This window comes from Neofelis nebulosa, chromosome 16, assembly GCF_028018385.1.
Source record: "Neofelis nebulosa isolate mNeoNeb1 chromosome 16, mNeoNeb1.pri, whole genome shotgun sequence".
In the NCBI taxonomy this organism is placed as follows: Eukaryota; Metazoa; Chordata; class Mammalia; order Carnivora; family Felidae; genus Neofelis; species Neofelis nebulosa.
The window spans coordinates 50,599,860-50,617,373 of NC_080797.1; the positions used below are offsets into that span (position 1 = coordinate 50,599,860).

The following is a 17,514-nucleotide window of genomic DNA, read 5'->3' on the forward strand; positions in this document are numbered from 1 at the left end:
TAAGATGCTTTTTACCTTCTCTTAGGGTCATTTGGAAGTGGCTTTGATTCCCCTCAGAAGTTACAAGTCCCATAGGGACAAGGCTCTTATCCAGTTCATATTTGAGTTCTTCTTAGTACAGTGGTCTAAATGCAAGTTTTTGGACTGTAAAGTATTGAAAAATTTTTAGCTACTAAAAGTCTACATTCTAAGTACTCATTTAAACGTTTGATTTCCCCAGGAGTAAGCAGGAGTTATATGTTGTTTTAGGAGTATAGAGCACTAAACTATTTTATCTACTCCTATAGTACACCCATGGATTTCCCTGGTGGCCATGGAAATAAGTCAGTAGTGTATGGTAAAAGTCTGAAGAAATGCTATGCTTTAAATTTTCTCAGTTATTTATAACATTTTAAATTGCTAGCACCTTAGTTGAATTTTGTTGTATCCTTGTTTCTTGTAAGAGTAATATCCCAAAATAAAAAATTAATAAAATATAAGCCTACTATGGGGGCGCCTGGGTGGCTCAGTCAGTTGGGTGTCCAACTCTTGATTTTGGCTCAGGTCATGATCTTGAGGTTCATGGGAATAAACCCCACATTGGGCTCTGTGCTCACAGCGTAGAAACCGCTTTAGAGTCTCTCTCCCCGCCTCTCTGCTGCTCCCCTGCTTGTGCTCTCTCTTTCTCTCTCTTTCTTTCAAAATAAATAAATATTAATAAAAACATATAGGGGCGCCTGGGTGGCTCAGTCCGTTGGGCGTCCGACTTCAGCTCAGGTCACAATCTCACAGTTCGTGAGTTCGAGCCCCGCGTCGGGCTCTGTGCTGACAGCTCAGAGCCTGGAGCCTGCTTCACATTCTGTGTCTCCCTCTCTCTCTGCCCCTTCCCTGCTCATGCTGTGTCTCTCTCTGTCTCAAAAATAAATAAACGTTAAAAAAAAATTTAAAAAAAAAAAAAAAAAACATATAAAGCTACCATGGTATATTGGTAGTTACCAGCCTTCATTGAGCATTAGAATTATTTGGAGAGGGTGTTAAACATGTTGGTTATTGGTTCTATAATCATGATTTTATTCAGTGGGCAATAGACATCTAAGGTAATTCTGAACTATATTTTGAGGAATACAGATAGGATGTTTCGGAGTTCTTCAGACTTTGAGTCAGACACTGGGCCTGCTGCTTATTACTCATGTAACAGTGGGAAATTTGTTTAATCTCTCAACTTCTTTTTCCTCCTCTGGAAAACAGAGGTAATGATACAGTTTACCTCACAGGAGTGTTGTAAGGCATGTAGGGAGGAAGTCTTTCTTCCTCTACCCATCTTGAGTTCATTGATAGAGCTCTTTATTTGTTTGTTTGTTTGTTTGTTTTAATGTTTATTTATTCCTGAGACAGAGAGAGACCGAGCATGAGTGGGGGAGGGGCAGAGAGAGAGGGAGACAGAATCCGAAGCAGACTCCAGGCTCTGAGCTGTCAGCACAGAGCCCAACGTGAGGCTTGAACTACAAACCATGAGATCATGACCTGAGCCCAAGTGGGTCGCTCAGGTGCCCCGATAGAGCCCTTTAAATTAGACTCACAGGAGGCAGATACCAAGCGAGAAACAAGTTTATTAACATTGCTTATGCATGGTGGTTAGACCTGGAGTTTATATAGCATCTTAGCAAAGAACAATAGTTTTGTAGAGAGGGGACAAGACAAAAGGACTGAGTTTCTAGAGGTGGCAAATTATGGGAAGGCAAATGTGTGGAGAAACTAATGGTAGGGCTGGCTAGTAAGGTTTGTTATATAGATTCATTTATCAGGTACAGTCTCCAGGTTGATAAGGGTCTAGAGTAGTCTCTGGTGATTACTTCTGTCTTTTTGGTAGAGGAGCGGGAAGACACCTTTACAAATTAGGCAAAAGGTAGGGGGAGTTTGCAGAGAGCTTTTCTTTTATCTGCTTCTTCTCAATTGCCTTCAACTCAATATAATTTTTATGCCAAGTAGGATATTTGGGGTGGCATATTGGTCTACCCTTTAGGATTACATGAGATAATACCGTTTTTAAAGGACTCAGCTTGGTGCCTGTTGTGGAATGGGTGCTTTACAATGAATATGTAACCTCTTTTATCATTGGACACTTGGCTTGCAAATATCAGTGAGCTTTACCCATTATCCCTAGAGAGTTATTGTTTTGGAAGCAAGCAGTTTCATAACAGAGGGTTGTAGATCTGTACACAAATCAACTTGTCCACGTCTCAGTTGCAATGGGCTTCAGCAAATAGCTACTTTCTTCATGGGGCTTATATGAAAGCATTATCATAAAGTCAGAATTACTGCTAAATTTCATTTAGAAATTCTGACATGGTAGGTTTGCATTCTGATGGCTATGATTTATCATATTACCTATACATTCTCAGTTTCTGGCTAAGCAATTCACCACTAAATTCTTTGCAGTCTCTTCCATTCAAAGGATATTTGGTACATTAAACTTTTCAAATGTGTCCTGAATGTGGAAACTTAGGATAAAAAAATAATGTTATTAACTGATTTATAAGTAGACAGAAAATATTTATTTTAAAGCATCAGTGACTACATTTAAATTTGTGTAATGAGCCAAGATATCTAGGAAACAAAAAGGAATTACAATTTTTCACTTGTAAGTAACATTTATATTAGAATGCACATGCCTTTTATTTTTCACATACAATTATAAAGTAAAATTTAAAGTTGTAGTAGGTTGAACACACTGCCATATTTAATCAGATGTTCTCTTTTATTTAAATCACAAGTGAAACTAGGGAATCTATTTGTATTCAATACAGAGTTAGAGTAAGATTTTAGATTTTGTCATGGCAGGTACATTTTTCAGAACTGCAAATTCCAGATTATTGTTACCTTATTATTATTTTTTTTTAATTTTATTTATTTGAGAGTGAGTGTGTGTGCATGTGTGAGTAGGGAGGGGCAGAGAGAGATGGAGAGAGAGAATCCCAAGCTGGAGATTAACTCCAGGAAAGCTGCTCACGGCACAGAGCCTAACACAGGGTTCATCCCAGGAACCAAGAGATCCATGACCTGAGTTGAAATTAAGAGTTGGACACTTAACCCATTGAGACACCCAGGTGCCTCCGTACCTTTTTTAAGCTTAAGAAATTGAATTATGGGGCACCTGGTTGGCTCAGTGGGTTAAGTGGCTGACTAGCTCAGGTCATGATCTCGCATTTTGTGGGTTCAAGCTCTGCATCGGTTTCTGGGCTGACAGCTCAGAGCCTGGAGCCTGCTTCGGATTCTGTGTCTCCCTCTTTCTCTCTGCCCCTCCCCTGCTTATGCTCTGTCTCTCTCTCTCTCTCTCTCTCTCAAAAATAAATAAACATTAAAAAAAAATTTTTTAAAGAAAAAAAGAAATTGAATTATAACATTAGCCCAGAGTTCAAGTTTTTAATATTTGAGTAGATCTTAATCAAATTTTTATCAGAGCTGTTGTGTTTTTCTCTCATAATTTGCTATTTAAATACCTAAGATTAGACCTGAAGAGGATCAAGAGAGTGGAGTGGAAAGATTCTGAGCTTACCTCCTCTCATAGATACACTAAAACTACAACTACATATAGAACTACTCTTTCTCAGAACAACCTGAAGACTAGCAGAACAGCTATTCCACAACTAAAGGTATAAAGAAAAAGCCACATGGAGATAGGTAGGAGGGGAGCAGAGATGTGTAGTTAGGACTAATACCCCCAGTGTGGTGACCCTTAAACAGAAGGGATGTCACAAACACAGAAGTCCTCCCTGAAGAGCAAGGGGTTTCAAGCATAACATTGGACATTCCCAGCCTGGGGACCTGCACTGGGAAGATGAGCTCCCACAAAGCCTGGATTTGAAACAGCAGAGCCTAACTCCAGGAAAGCTGTTGAGCTATAGGAAACCCATTGAGGTCTAGGAAACCTGAGACTCTGCTCTTAAAAGTAGACTGTGCACAAATCCATCCACTCCAAGAGCACAGAGGCAGGGGTTTGAAGTCCCCAGGGTCATATGTAAAGGAGATTTATTCGTTAGTTTTAGTGCATGTGCTGAAGGGGCAGGGATTTGAAGGAACTTTCTCCTGGAACAGAAACACAGGCGGTTGCCATTTTTCTTACTCTTACTTAGTTGGCCTAGTGCTGGTAGGTGCCATTTCTGATACTTTACATCTGCCTTGCTAGCACCACTCACCCTGCCTCAATATCCTTCCATCCCTAACTCTCCTCTCCCAAACAGGTGACTCTTCAAAGCGGCTTCTGCTCCACCGTATCTGTCTGGTAGGTGACCTCAGCTGGGTCTAGTACTCCTCCAAATGGCTTCCACTCCACAGCACCCATTGGGTGGCCTCCACCAGAACCAGGGACCCCAAAGCAGCTCCCACCATGCTGCATCCAGTGGGTGGCTTTGGCCTGGACCAGCAGCCTCCCAAACTGGCTCCAGCCTCAGCAGGACAGCCAAACCTTACCAATGTGCCTGTAGTAACTGCATCAGGGCATCTAAGCCGGTCATGCTAGGGACAGCTCCACTTATCAATGCACTTCCAGCAGTCACAGCCCCGCGTAATAGAAATGCACACACAGCCCACCCAGGGGATACCCTTGGAGCTCCTGGTTTTGGTGGCTAGGGGGACTGTGCTTCTGGGCCCCACAGGACATGTTCTACATAAAGCCATTCTTTCAAGACTGGGAGATGTGTGGGGCACCTGGGTGGTTCAGTCGGTTACGCATCTGACTCAATTTCGGCTCAGGTCCTGATCTCACAGTTTATGAGTTTGAGCCCCGCGTTGGGCTTCTCGTTGACAGTGTGGAGCCTGCTTGGGATTCTCTCTCTGCCCCTCCCCCACTCGCATTCTTTCTCTCTCTTTCTCAAAATAAATAAACTTAAAAAAAAAACAAAAAAGAAGACTGGGAGATGTGGTTGATCTACCTAATACATGGAAACAAACAGGCAGGATGAGGAGACACAGGAATATGTTCCAAATGAAAAAACAAGATAAAACCTCAGAAAAAGAACTAAATGAAACAGAGATAAGCTGGCAATCTACCTGATAAAAAACTTGAAGGTTATGGTCCTCAAGATGCTCACCTAGGGGCATCTGGGTGGCTCAGTTGTCTGACTTTGGCTCAGGTCATGATCTCAAGGATCGTGAGTTGAAGCCCTGCGTCGGGCTCTGTGTTGACAACTCAGAGCCTGGACCCTGCTTCAGATTCTGTGTTTTCCTCTCTCTCTGCCCCTTCCTTTCTCTCTCTCTCTCTCTCAAAAATAAATAAACACACACAAAAAAACTAAAGATGCTCATCGAAAGATGCTCAGGAGAAGAATGAATAAACAGTGAAAACATCAACAGAGATAGAAAATATTTTAAAAAAGAACCAATCAGAAGTAAAGAATACAGTAACTGAAATGAAAAATAGACTAGAGGGAATCAACAGATTAATGATGCAGAAGAATGGATCAGCAGTCTAGAAGACAGAGTGGTAGAAAGCACTCAAGCTGAACAGCAAAAAGAAAAAAGAATTACTAAAAATGAGGATAGTTTAAGGGACCTCTGGGATGTCAGGCATATTAACATGTGCATTATGGGGATCTCTAAAGAAGAATACGGAGAAAGTGGGGTAGATAACATATGTGAAGAAATAATAGCTGAAAATTTCCCTAATCTGGGGAAGGAAACCCAGGAAGACACCCAGGTTCAGGGATCATAGAGTTTTTCCAAACAAGGTGAACCCAAAGAGATCCACATGAAGAAACATAGTAATTAAAATGTTACAAATTAGGGGCGCCTGGGTGGCGCAGTCGGTTAAGCGTCCGACTTCAGCCAGGTCACGATCTCGCGGTCCGTGAGTTCGAGCCCCGCATCAGGCTCTGGGCTGATGGCTCGGAGCCTGGAGCCTGTTTCCGATTCTGTGTCTCCCTCTCTCTCTGCCCCTCCCCCGTTCATGCTCTGTCTCTCTCTGTCCCAAAAATAAATTTAAAAAAAAAAAAAAAAAAAAAAAAAAAAAAGTAAATAAAATGTTACAAATTAAAGATAAAAGAGAAACTTCAAAGGGGTAAGAGCAAATACAAGAGAACCCCCATCAGACCATGAGCTGATCTTTCAGCAGAAACTTTGCAGGCCAAGAGGGAGTGGCATGTTATATTCAAAGTGCTGTAAGGAAAAAACCCTACAACTAAGAATACTCTATCTGCAAGGTTATCGCTCAGAATTGAAGGAGAGATAGTTTCCCAGACAAACAAAAGTTAAAGGAGTTTAGCACCATTAAACTGGCCTTGTAAGAAATAGTAAAGGAGGGGCGCCTGGGTGGCGCAGTCGGTTAAGCGTCCGACTTCAGCCAGGTCACGATCTCGCGGTCTGTGAGTTTGAGCCCCGCGTCAGGCTCTGGGCTGATGGCTCGGAGCCTGGAGCCTGTTTCCGATTCTGTGTCTCCCTCTCTCTCTGCCCCTCCCCCGTTCATGCTTTGTCTCTCTCTGTCCCAAAAATAAATAAAAAACGTTGAAAAAAAAAATTAAAAAAAAAAAAAAAAAGAAATAGTAAAGGGACTTCTCTCAGTGAAAAAGAAAAGGCCATGGCTAGAAGTAAGAAAATTATGAAACAGAAAAATCTGTTTGTAAAAGCAAACATACAGTAAAGGTAGGGGATCAACCACTTGTAATGCTAGTATGAAGGTTAAAAGACAAAGTAGTAAAGTCTACTATTTCTGTAATAATTAAGGGATACACAGAATAAAAAGTAAAATATAGTGTTAAAAACATATGAAGTAGATGGTAAAAATGTAGTGTTTTTAGAATGTGTTTGAGCTTAAGTGACCACAGACTTAAAATAGACTGCTGTATATATAGGGTATTATATATGAACCTCACGTTAGCCACAAACCAAAAACTAATAGATACCCACAAAAAATAAAGAGAAAGGAATCTAAACATAATACTAAAGAAGGTCTTAACAGTTTTTAGAGTACGGATCTTCTATCTACTTGACTAAATTTATTCCTAGGTATTTCATTCTCTTTGATGCAATTGTAAACAGGACTGTTCTCTTAATTTCTCTTTATGAGAGTTCTAATTAGTGTAGATTGAGCACTTACTAAAGAAGGCACTATGTGCACTCTGTATATCCTCTCATTTAATCCTTGTGCCCTCTCTGAGGTTCATTTTATTCATATTCTAAAACTAAGGAAACTAAGACTATGAGAAGTTAAAGAAACTTTCTCAAGATCAGATGGCTACTAGGTGCCAAAATTGAGATGAAGGCAGTTTATGGACACACAGTCATTTTATTCTTCAATCTTTTATGAGTAACTTGTTAATTGAGATAGAAGGAGTTGTGGTTGTGGTGCACCATTTTCTTCAGACTCACTTCAGACAATCTTGCAGATTCACTTTTCCAATTTCCTTTTTTTCCCCACTTGGGATACTTAGAAATGAAATGGGCAGTAGAAGAACTATGATTTAAGAACTATGTTTTAAAAATGAATTGAGGGGTGTCTGGGTGTCTCAGTCGGTTGAGCATCTGACTCAATGATTTCAGCGCAGGTCATGATCTCATAGCTGGTGGTAGGATTGAGCTCCAAGCTGGATGCGAAGACTTCTTGGGATTCTCTCTCTATCTCTATCCTTCTGCCCCTCCCCTGCTTGTGTGTGCACACACTCTCTCTCTCTCAAAAACTAACAAATAAGATAAAAATGAATTGAGAGTTATTTTCTTTAATATTGATATTTTCATATAATTTAGCCATATTTTTGGAAGAAAATATTTGTGCCTATTCTTTCGTGTAAATGTGTCTCTAAATAAACTAAGAAAGAACTTTTGGAATTTCCTTAAAATGTATCATAAGAGGGGCGCCTGGGTGGCGCAGTCGGTTAAGCGTCCGACTTCAGCCAGGTCACGATCTCACGGTCCGTGAGTTCGAGCCCCGCGTCAGGCTCTGGGCTGATGGCTCGGAGCCTGGAGCCTGTTTCCGATTCTGTGTCTCCCTCTCTCTCTGCCCCTCCCCCGTTCATGCTCTGTCTCTCTCTGTCCCAAAAATAAATTAAAAAAAAAAAAAAAAAAAGTTGAAAAAAATTAAAAAAAAAAATGTATCATAAGAATGAATAAGCCTGATGAATAACTCAGATTTTTTAGTAGTGGATTTGAGGTAATTAATGTAGTATTTTGGGCTAATTTTGAATGCATTTTGATTATTCTTTTGATGTCTAATTTAAATTTATATTGTTTCTATTTTAGCATTTATTATCTCAATTAAAAATATGTGTGTTATTATATTCCCTTGCAACATTTTAGCTGGCATTGTTGGCACCTTCTTTCAATAAGAGAAAAAGTATGTCAATGATTCTTTGACCATAAACCCCTAGTAAATCTCCATGTCCCTTTTTCATTATCCTCTTATCGGTTGTACAAGATGTAAGGATTACAGCCATTTTAAGTAGATCTCAGAAGGTCGTTGCATTTGTGAACAGGTTGCTTCCTCAACAGTGTTCAAGAAATGTGTTACTGTTTGAAAACGCTTGGATGTTTTGCCAGTTTTTTGTTTGTTTGTTTTTAATGAGAACCCATTTCTGGCATTAAAGAGCTATTTCTGCAGCTGGAACCTCTGGTAAGATGGGACTTGATTAGGATGGCCCAAGTGTAGGCTAGGAATTATTTAGAATGTTGGGAGTATGGTGTGCTGCTGTTGTGAACCAGAAAAAAATTATACTTTTAGATGGGTGATAGATTCATTCGTATTTAGCTAGTAAAATATAAGTTCTGATATTGATCTATGAGTTGCAAGTAGAGTAATTATTATTGCAGTCATTACCTCTAACTTCTTTAAGTGAAAATAAAGTTAGTTCCCTTCCCTCTTCCCAGCACTTCAGTTGCCAGTTCATGTAGTAATATATATAATTTATTTTAGCCTGCTTTTGGCAAATATTTGATGATGAATTGCATGCAGTCTATAACCAAAATATGAACAGATCACATAAGCGTAAGAGGGAACTGTAAAGCATGGTTTTAATTGGTGACCATGACGATCTGATCTTTTTTTTTCTTTTAAATCTATTTAACACATCTTTCCACATTTTTTTTTTCTAAGTTTTTTTTTTTTTTTTTTTTTTTTTTAGCCTTTATTCATTTTTGAGAGACATAGAGTGAGCAGGGGTGGGGCAGACACAGAGGGAGACACAGGATCCGACGTAGGCTCCTAGCTCTGAGCTGTCAGCACAGAGCCTGATGCGGGGCTCCAACCCATGAACCATGAGATCATAACCTGAGCTGAAGTCTGATGCTTAACTGAGCCACCCAGGCACCCCTCCGCATTTCTCCTTTAGCAAAGAAATTGTGCTTTTTAAGGAGATTTATAAACAGTTATCAAAGGTAAAAATTTTGAGAGTCAAGTCAGTGTGATTTGTGTGTGTTTCTAATTTAGTGTATTGTATAAACACTAATTAATCAGAAGTACTTGTTGAGCATATGGTCAGTACCTAGAAGTATTCAAATGAGAACATAGTTTCTGTCAAGGCTACTGTCTTCCTTGTTTTGTTTCAGGGTCAGATTTTTTATATGTAGATCTACTACTTAGAAGAAAGTTTAGAATTTGAGAAAGCAGTTTCTCTGCAGGAACAAAAAGGTTTCTTTTTCTTTCATACATTGTAAATGAAGTGACCAGGTATCTTATTTTGGAAAAGGAAACAGTAGTGCTATCTCAGTTTATATATCAGACTCCTGTGATTACTCTCCTTACTAACTTTTTTTAATGTTTATTTATTTTTGAGAGAGAGAGTACAAGTGGGGGTGGGGGGTGGACAGAGAGAGAGGGAGACACAGAATCTGAAGCAGGCTTCAGGCCCTGAGCTGTCAGCACAGAGCCCGACTCTGGACTCGAAACTATGAACCATGAGATCATGACCTGAGCCAAAGTCGAACGCTCAACTGACTGAGCCACTTGGGAACCCCTAAATATTCCTTTTTAGTAAATTCAGTTATATAGGTATTTGATAGATACCTCTGTTTTAAAAAAAAATGAAAACTATGTACTTATGTAGAAGTTTTGCATATTTTTAAAATTTAGTTTTAGTTTCAAAATTATTGGACCTTTGCAAAGGTGGATTCATCAGGAGGTTACAGTGTCAATGAATGTAGTATATTTGATATTTAGTTACAAAAGAGAATCTATGACAGTGTGTACTCTTGTATGAAAATTTTATCTTTTTTGTATCATAATCTTCCTTGATGATTTTTCTGTAAAATTTTAAAAATGAACTTAGCCCATTATTTAAAACTATGAACAATGATTTTGTGTAATTTGACAAAAACAAGTAATCTTGTTCCTCAGTGTATAGTTACTTTTAATAATTAATAAGTAATTAGTTCTTTTTAAATGCCAAAGTGTAGGGTAACTTCATTGTCACTCTTAGAATTCCTGTTCATAGATTTTATGGATCATTAAGAGGACTATTCTGGAGATAGCAAAGTTAAGAACTTCCCAAGAGAGCATTCTTCTTTGTAAAATGGGGACAAGTTAGAACCAGTGTACTTAACCCCAGGTACATATTGTCAAGGCCTTTTTTGTTTTTGCCTATGGCAGGTGTGGTCATTTCCATGAGTTTTCTTCTGCTTCAGAGTAAATTACAATACTGGCTTTCTGAATATCTCATTTCTTCCATCTGTTGATGTATAATTACACAAAATTCTATGTTCCTAGTGCAGTGTTATTTTTATATTTTACTTTCAAAAGAATTTTACTCTTAGATCTTTTAAGTAACAACCTCTTTTTTTTTTTTTAGGTTTTAGGCATAGCATCAGGGCAGTATAATGAGTAGGGGGGGCTCCTGGTTCACTCAGTCATTTAAGTGTTCACCTTTGGCTCAGGCCATGATCTCAAGGTTCATGAGTTTGAGCCCCACATTGGGCTCCACATTTTCAGTGTAGATTCTACTTGGGATTCCCTCTCTCCCTCTTTCTTCCCCTTCCCCACTTGGCTTTGCTCCCTCTCTCTGTATCAAAATGGATAAATAAACTTAAAAAAAAAAAAAAAAGAATGGAGGTAGGAAAGGAAAATAGATATTAGCTTTAAGTCCAGGGAGCCCCTTGGAAGTCAAGCAAAAGGAATATAATTTCTTTTAGGGGTGCCTGGGTGGCTCAGTCGGCTGAGCGTCCAACTTTGGCCTCAGGTCATGATCTCACGGTTTGTGAGTTAGAGCTTCCGAGTCAGGCTCTGTGCTGACAGCTCAGAGCCTGGATCCTGCTTCGGATTCTGTGTCTCCCTCTCGCTCTGCCCCTCCCCTACTCACACTCTGTCTCTCCCTCTCTCTCAAAATAAACAAACAAACAAACATTAAAAAATAAGTAAAATAAAATTTCGTGAAGTGGGGCGCCTGGGTGGCTCAGTTGGTTAAGCGTCCGACTTCAGCTCAGGTCAAAATCTTGCAGTTGGTAGGTTTGAGCCCCGCATCTAGCTCTGTGCTGAAGCTCAGGGCCTGGAGCCTCCTTTGGATTCTGTGTCTCCCTCTCTCTCTTTCTCCCCCTTCCCCACTCATGCTCTGTGTCTCTCTCCCTCTCTCTAAAAATAAATAAACGTTAAAAAAAAAGTTTTATAGGGGGACACCTGGGTGGCTCAGTAGGTTGAGTATCCGACTTCGGCTCAGGTCATAAACTAATGACTCATGAATTCAAGCCCCACTTTCAGGCTCGGTGCTGACAGCTCAGAGCCTGGAGCCTGCTTTGGATTCTATGTCTTCCTTTTCTCTCTTCCCTTTCTCTCTGCCCCTCCCCTGCTTGTACTTGCTCTCTCTTGCTCGCTCTCTCTCTTAAAATTAAATAAACATTAAAAAAAAACAAACCCATAGTTCTCACAATGACATAATCTGACCATTTTTTCTTTGATTTTATCTCCTACTACTCTCTTATTATTCTCCCCTTCATTAACTCCATTTCAGCCACTCTGATCTTCTTTGTTTTCCTTGAGCTTGCTAAGCAAGCTTTCATCTTGAGGCCTTCCTTGTTCTCTAGAAAGTTTTTTCTCTGTGATTTGTCCCCTTGCCTCCTTCAGATCTCTACTCTTATACCACCCTCACAGTGTGATCTTACACCCTGTTTAACTCCATGGTATGCCTCTATCAAGGCCCTGTTGGGCCATGGTATGCTTCTTCATTTATTCAGATCTGTAATATTAGTTACAAAGTGTTCTTCATAAAAGTTTCATTTATATCTTAAAGTTTACTTTTAGATATTTGTTTCTTGTGGGGAATTGCTATTTTTGTGTTTTTTGTCTTTTATATTTTCTTACATGCTATTGTTATATAAGAAAAGCATGGATATTTGTATATGTTTTTGTATCCTTATAGATTTTTAAACCCAATTATAATTTGTAAAAAACTGAGTTTTTTGATATGCATTCTGCTTTACACAAAGAATAACCTTGCTTCTTCTTTTCTAATATTGTACTTTCATATTTATATCTTATTGCACTGGTGAGAATTTTCAGATTCATGTTAAATGCTAATTGAAGGGTTCTGCTTTAGGTTGGGAAGTAGAAGGGTATAAAAGACTTTCACTTACACTGTAATAACATGAAATCACTACATAGACGAAACAGTCATACTCTTCTTTAAAGCCATTGCATGCAGGGGGCACCTGAGTGGTTCAGTCAGTTAAATGTCCAACTTTGACTCAGGTTACCATTCATGGGTTGGGGCCCTGCATCAGGCTCTGTGCTGACAGCTTGGAGCCTGGAGCCTGCTTCTGTGTCTCCCTCTCAGGCCCTCCCCTGCTGTGTGCATACTTGTCTGTCTCTCTCTCTCTCTCTCTCTCTCTCTCTCTCTCGCTCTCTCTCTCTCTCAAAAATAAACTAAAAAAAAAAATAATAAAGCCATTGCATACAAAGAAATCTTAGAAAAAAAAAAAAAAGAGGGTGCCCAGTTGGCTCAGTCGATTAAACATCTGACTCTTGATTTTACCTCAGGTCACAATCTCAAGGTATGTGAGTTTGAGCCCCACATCGGGCTCTGTGCTGGTGGCACAGAGCCTGCTTAGGATTCTGTCCCCTCTCTGCCCCTCACCTGCTTGCTCTCTATAAGTAAATAAAATAAATATTAATAAATAAATGAAAATAAACTTTAAAAAAAAAAAAAAAAGAAAAGAAAAGAAAGTGAAACTCCAGAGAGACAAAGCCCTTCCTGGGTGATCAAGGGTAGATAGGGTGTTTTCAAATCTCAGGCCAGATGCTGAGGTTGGAAGTAAGGCTGGCAGGGGAGTGAGCCTGCCTGAGGACAAGTTGTGCTGGAATGAAGAAAAAGCAGCCAAACTTTTGAGAAACCTGTTTCAGATTTGAATCTGAAGGAACCCTACATACAAAGATAATTTTTGCCACCCAGTTCTCTCAGGTGGAAATCTTGCTGATTGGGGGCAGGCTGAGAAGTGAAAAGAGATCTCTTGATTTTACAGTTTTATGGCCTAACAATTTTAAAATCTCAGACTCTTGAAGGGTCACAGTCTCAAGGCTCTTTGGTCCCTAGGTGCTGTCATTTTGTGTAGTCTCAGTTTTGAAGTCTTGCAGTCATGCACTTTCAAGGTCTAACACAGAGATTGGCAAAACCTTTTCTTAAAAAAGGCAGATAGTAAATATTTCAGACTTGTGGGCCATATATCTGTTTATCACAATTACTCAACTTTGCCATTGTAATACGTTAGCAGCCATAAATTATATATGTTAGTAAATGGTGTGGCTGTGCTCTAATAAAACACTATTTATATGAACGTGCATGCAGCCTCCAGGCTGGAGTTTATGGACCCCTAGTTTCAAAAGCTAGCAGTTTCTGGGTTCTCTTGAATAGAAATCTGAACTCAGTTTTCAAAGCATTTGAACTGAAGAAAAACTTAGTCTAACCAAAGCTGCCATCAAGCTCCTATCCAAAATCTGGAATGGTCAGTGATATCCGCCCCATGGAAGTTTAAAGACTGGGCATTTCCTGTTTTCAAATTCCTTTGTATAGATAGATAGATAGATAGATAGATAGATAGATAGATAGATAGATAGATACTGATTGCTATCTGGTATTCAGTCTGAAGAATATCCTTTAATATTCCTTTTGATGCAGTTCTGCTGTTGATGAATTCTTTGAGCTTTGGTCTGTCCAAAAAGTTCTTCATCCCCCCTCCCCTTTTTTGAAGGATATTTGCATAGGATATAGAATATGAAAATAACAGGTTTTTTTTTTCTTTCAACATTTTTCCCCCATTGTTTTCTGGCTTTCTTTTCTCTTTTTTCTTTTCTTTTCTTTTCTTTTCTTTTCTTTTCTTTTCTTTTCTTTTCTTTTCTTTTCTTTTCTTTTCTTTTCTTTTCTTTTCTTTTCTTTTCTTTTCTTTTCTTTTCTTTTCTTTTCAACTTTTTATTTATTTTGAGTGGGGGAGAGTCAGAAAGAAAAGGAGAGAAAATCCCAAGCAGGTGCTGTCAGCACAGAGCTTGACATGGGGCTCAACCCCATAAACTGTTGAGATTATGACCTGAGCTGAAACTAAGAGTCAGACACTTAACTGACTGAGCCATGCAAGCACCCCTGGCTCCCTTGTTTCTGAAGGGAAATCATTGCTTATCATAGTTCCCTTGTTTGTAGTAGGTTTTGCTTCTGTTTTTTGCTGCTTTAAATTTTTTCTATTAGCAATTTGATTGTGACTTGCCTTGGTTTGGTTTTCTTTGAATTTTTCTTGCACAGAATTTATTGAACTTTGGTATCTGTGGAATTATAGGTTTCATCAAATTTGGGGGAATTTTCAACTGTTTTTAGTTCAGATATTTTCTGCCTTCCCTTTCTGGGACCCCATGCATGTTATGCTGTTTGATACTATAGTTCAGTAAGGTTCTAATATTTCAGTTTTTTTCTCTCCTTATGCTTCCATTTGGATAGTTTTTGTTGCTTGGTCTTCATATTCATTGATCTTTCCTTTGTAGTTTTTAAATTGCTATGAAATTCTCTAGTGAATTTTTTATTTCAAATATTTGTATTCATCAAAATAACAGTTGGTGGGCACCTGGGTGACTCAGTCGGTTGAACTTTGGACTCTTGGTTTCACCTCAGGTCATGATCTCACAGTTTCATGAGATCAAGCCCCACATCGGGCTCTGTGCTGCCAGCACGGAGCCTGCTTGTGATTCTCTCTCCCTCTTTGCCCCCACCTCACTTGTGCACATGCACACACATGCAGACTCCTGTGCTCTCTCTCAAAATAAACATATTTTTAAAAAACTATCAGTTGGGGGCGCCTGGGTGGTGCAGTCGGTTAAGCGTCCGACTTCAGCCAGGTCACGATCTCGCGGTCCGTGAGTTCGAGCCCCGCGTCAGGCTCTGGGCTGATGGCTCGGAGCCTGGAGCCTGTTTCCGATTCTGTGTCTCCCTCTCTCTCTGCCCCTCCCCCGTTCATGCTCTGTCTCTCTCTGTCCCAAAAATAAATAAAAAACGTTGAAAAAAAAAAAAACTATCAGTTGGGGGATGCCTGGGTAGCTTGGTTGGACATCTGACTTCAGCTCTGTCATGATCTCTCGGTACGTGGGTTCGAGCCCTGCCTCGGGCTCTGTGCTGACAGCTCAGAGCCTAGAGCCTGCTTCAGATTCTGTGTCTTCCTATCTCTGCCCCTCCCCTGCTCGCGCTCTGTCTCTCTCTCAAAAATAAATTTAAAAAAACATTTAAAAAATTGTAAAAAATAAGTAGAAAGTATCAGTTGGTGCTTTTTTAGTTCCCCCCCTTTTCCCCTCAACGTAGTCATGGTTTTCCTTAAATTCTTGAGCTGTTTCCAATAGATGTTTTAAAGCCTTGTCTGCTAATTCCAAATTCTCTGTTATTTCTATAGGTTTTTGTATTGACTAATTTTTTCCTGATTTTGGATCACTTTTTCCTGCTTGTGTCATATTTTTTTGGATGCTAGACATTATGAATGTTATGGCTAAGTGGATTCTTCCTTTAAAAGGAATTTGTTTTCTTTTGATAGGCCGGTAAATTATTTGTGGATCAGCTTGGCATTTTCAAGGATTTTTTTAAAAGCTTTATTAGGGTGGCGTGCCTGGGTGACTCAGTCCATTAACTATTTGACTTTGGCTCAGGTCACGATTTCATGGTTCTCGGGTTCAAGCCCAGTGTCGGGCTCTGTGCTCAGAGCCTGGAGCCTGCTTCAGATTGTGTGTCTCCTCTCTCTGCCCCTCCCCTGCTTGTGCTTTGTCTCTCTGTCTCTCAAAAATAAATAAACATAAAAAAAAATTTTTTTAAAGCTTTATTAAGTCTGAAGTAGCATTTACTCTAGAGTTTTTTCCCTTCTAATTAAGTGTGACCTTCTTAATCTACTCCCTGTGTTCAGGAAAGTGTCTCTACTCTGGCTAGCCAAAACTTAGGTATCTCCTAGCCCAGCCTCAAATGAATTTCACTATATACATACATAGCTTACTATTCTGCCAAAACTCAACAAGAGTCCTATGCAGATTTCTGGAGCTCTTTCTTTGTATAACTCTTTCCTCTCCAGTATTCTGCTTTGCAAATTTCGGCTATCTTAACCTCCCAGAACTATAACTTCTCTGTTTAACTCAGCGAAATCTCTCACTGCTTAGGTTCCTCCAATCTTGCCAAGGTCTGGAAGGTGATTGCAGGCAAAAAGCCAGGGCACTGGAAGGACTCACTTTGTTTGCTTTCTAAATCTTACTTCTTTGCATGGGGTGGGGAGGCGGGGGTGGCGGGGAACAGCACATGGAAAATGTAACTGTGGTTGGAGCATATCTGTAATTTTTTAGTCTACCTTCTGATGTATGAGGGGTGAAGGACATTCATGTTTTCATGATGCACCTATTATTTATCACATTGTAAATCCTATCCTACCTCATCTGTCATTTATTGACTTTTGTCATTTATAGCATCTTTTTCATATTCTTTTTTATTTATTTAATAAGTATTGAATGTGTAAGTAGTTACCATATTGACAGGATGAATCAGACATGGATCCTGCTGTTAGGATGTTTATAGTGTAACCAGGAGCGAATATGTATATAAAATCTTTAAATCCAAGATAGAAGTTGAAAATTATGAAAAGGGAGTATAGATAAAAGTGGTATAGGAAGCCAAAAAGAAATGTCTCAGTTGTTTATTATTTTACATGTTGGGTTTAAGCAGCCTACTTAATGGGAAATTGTGAACATTTTTTCCTGATTTTTAAAACCACTTTTATATTAATTCAGATTTAATTCTCATGCCATTTTAGATATAACGTATTTGTCTTCCAGAGTTTTGTTTTAGGTAATTATTATTTTTAACAATTGAATCAGAAAATTAGTAAAATATATCCTTGGAAGTTATGTGATCAGGATGAACTAACTGCCCAGAAGAGAAGTCTGAGGTTTTATAATGTTATTTGATTTGACTCTCAGTGGAAGAATCAGACATCATTGATCTGGAGAAACGCTATTGGTTGCTAAAGGCTCAATCCCGGACTGGACGATTTGATTTAGAGACATTTGGCCCATTGGTTTCACCACCCATTCGTCCATCTCTAAGTGAAGGTAGGTCTGTTTTCTAC

The 17,514-nt window shown here is 39.3% G+C and overlaps 1 protein-coding gene across 2 annotated transcripts in view; it reads left to right on the forward strand.

Moving 5' to 3' along the window:
• Positions 1 to 17,514, forward strand: part of USP32 (ubiquitin specific peptidase 32) — a 250,843-nt gene that overhangs the window by 140,933 nt on the left and 92,396 nt on the right. For both annotated transcript variants that reach the window (XM_058705725.1, XM_058705726.1), the window contains exon 6: positions 17,366 to 17,497. In XM_058705725.1, the coding sequence (XP_058561708.1) occupies positions 17,366 to 17,497 (132 nt within the window). The remainder of the gene's footprint in view (positions 1 to 17,365; positions 17,498 to 17,514) is intronic.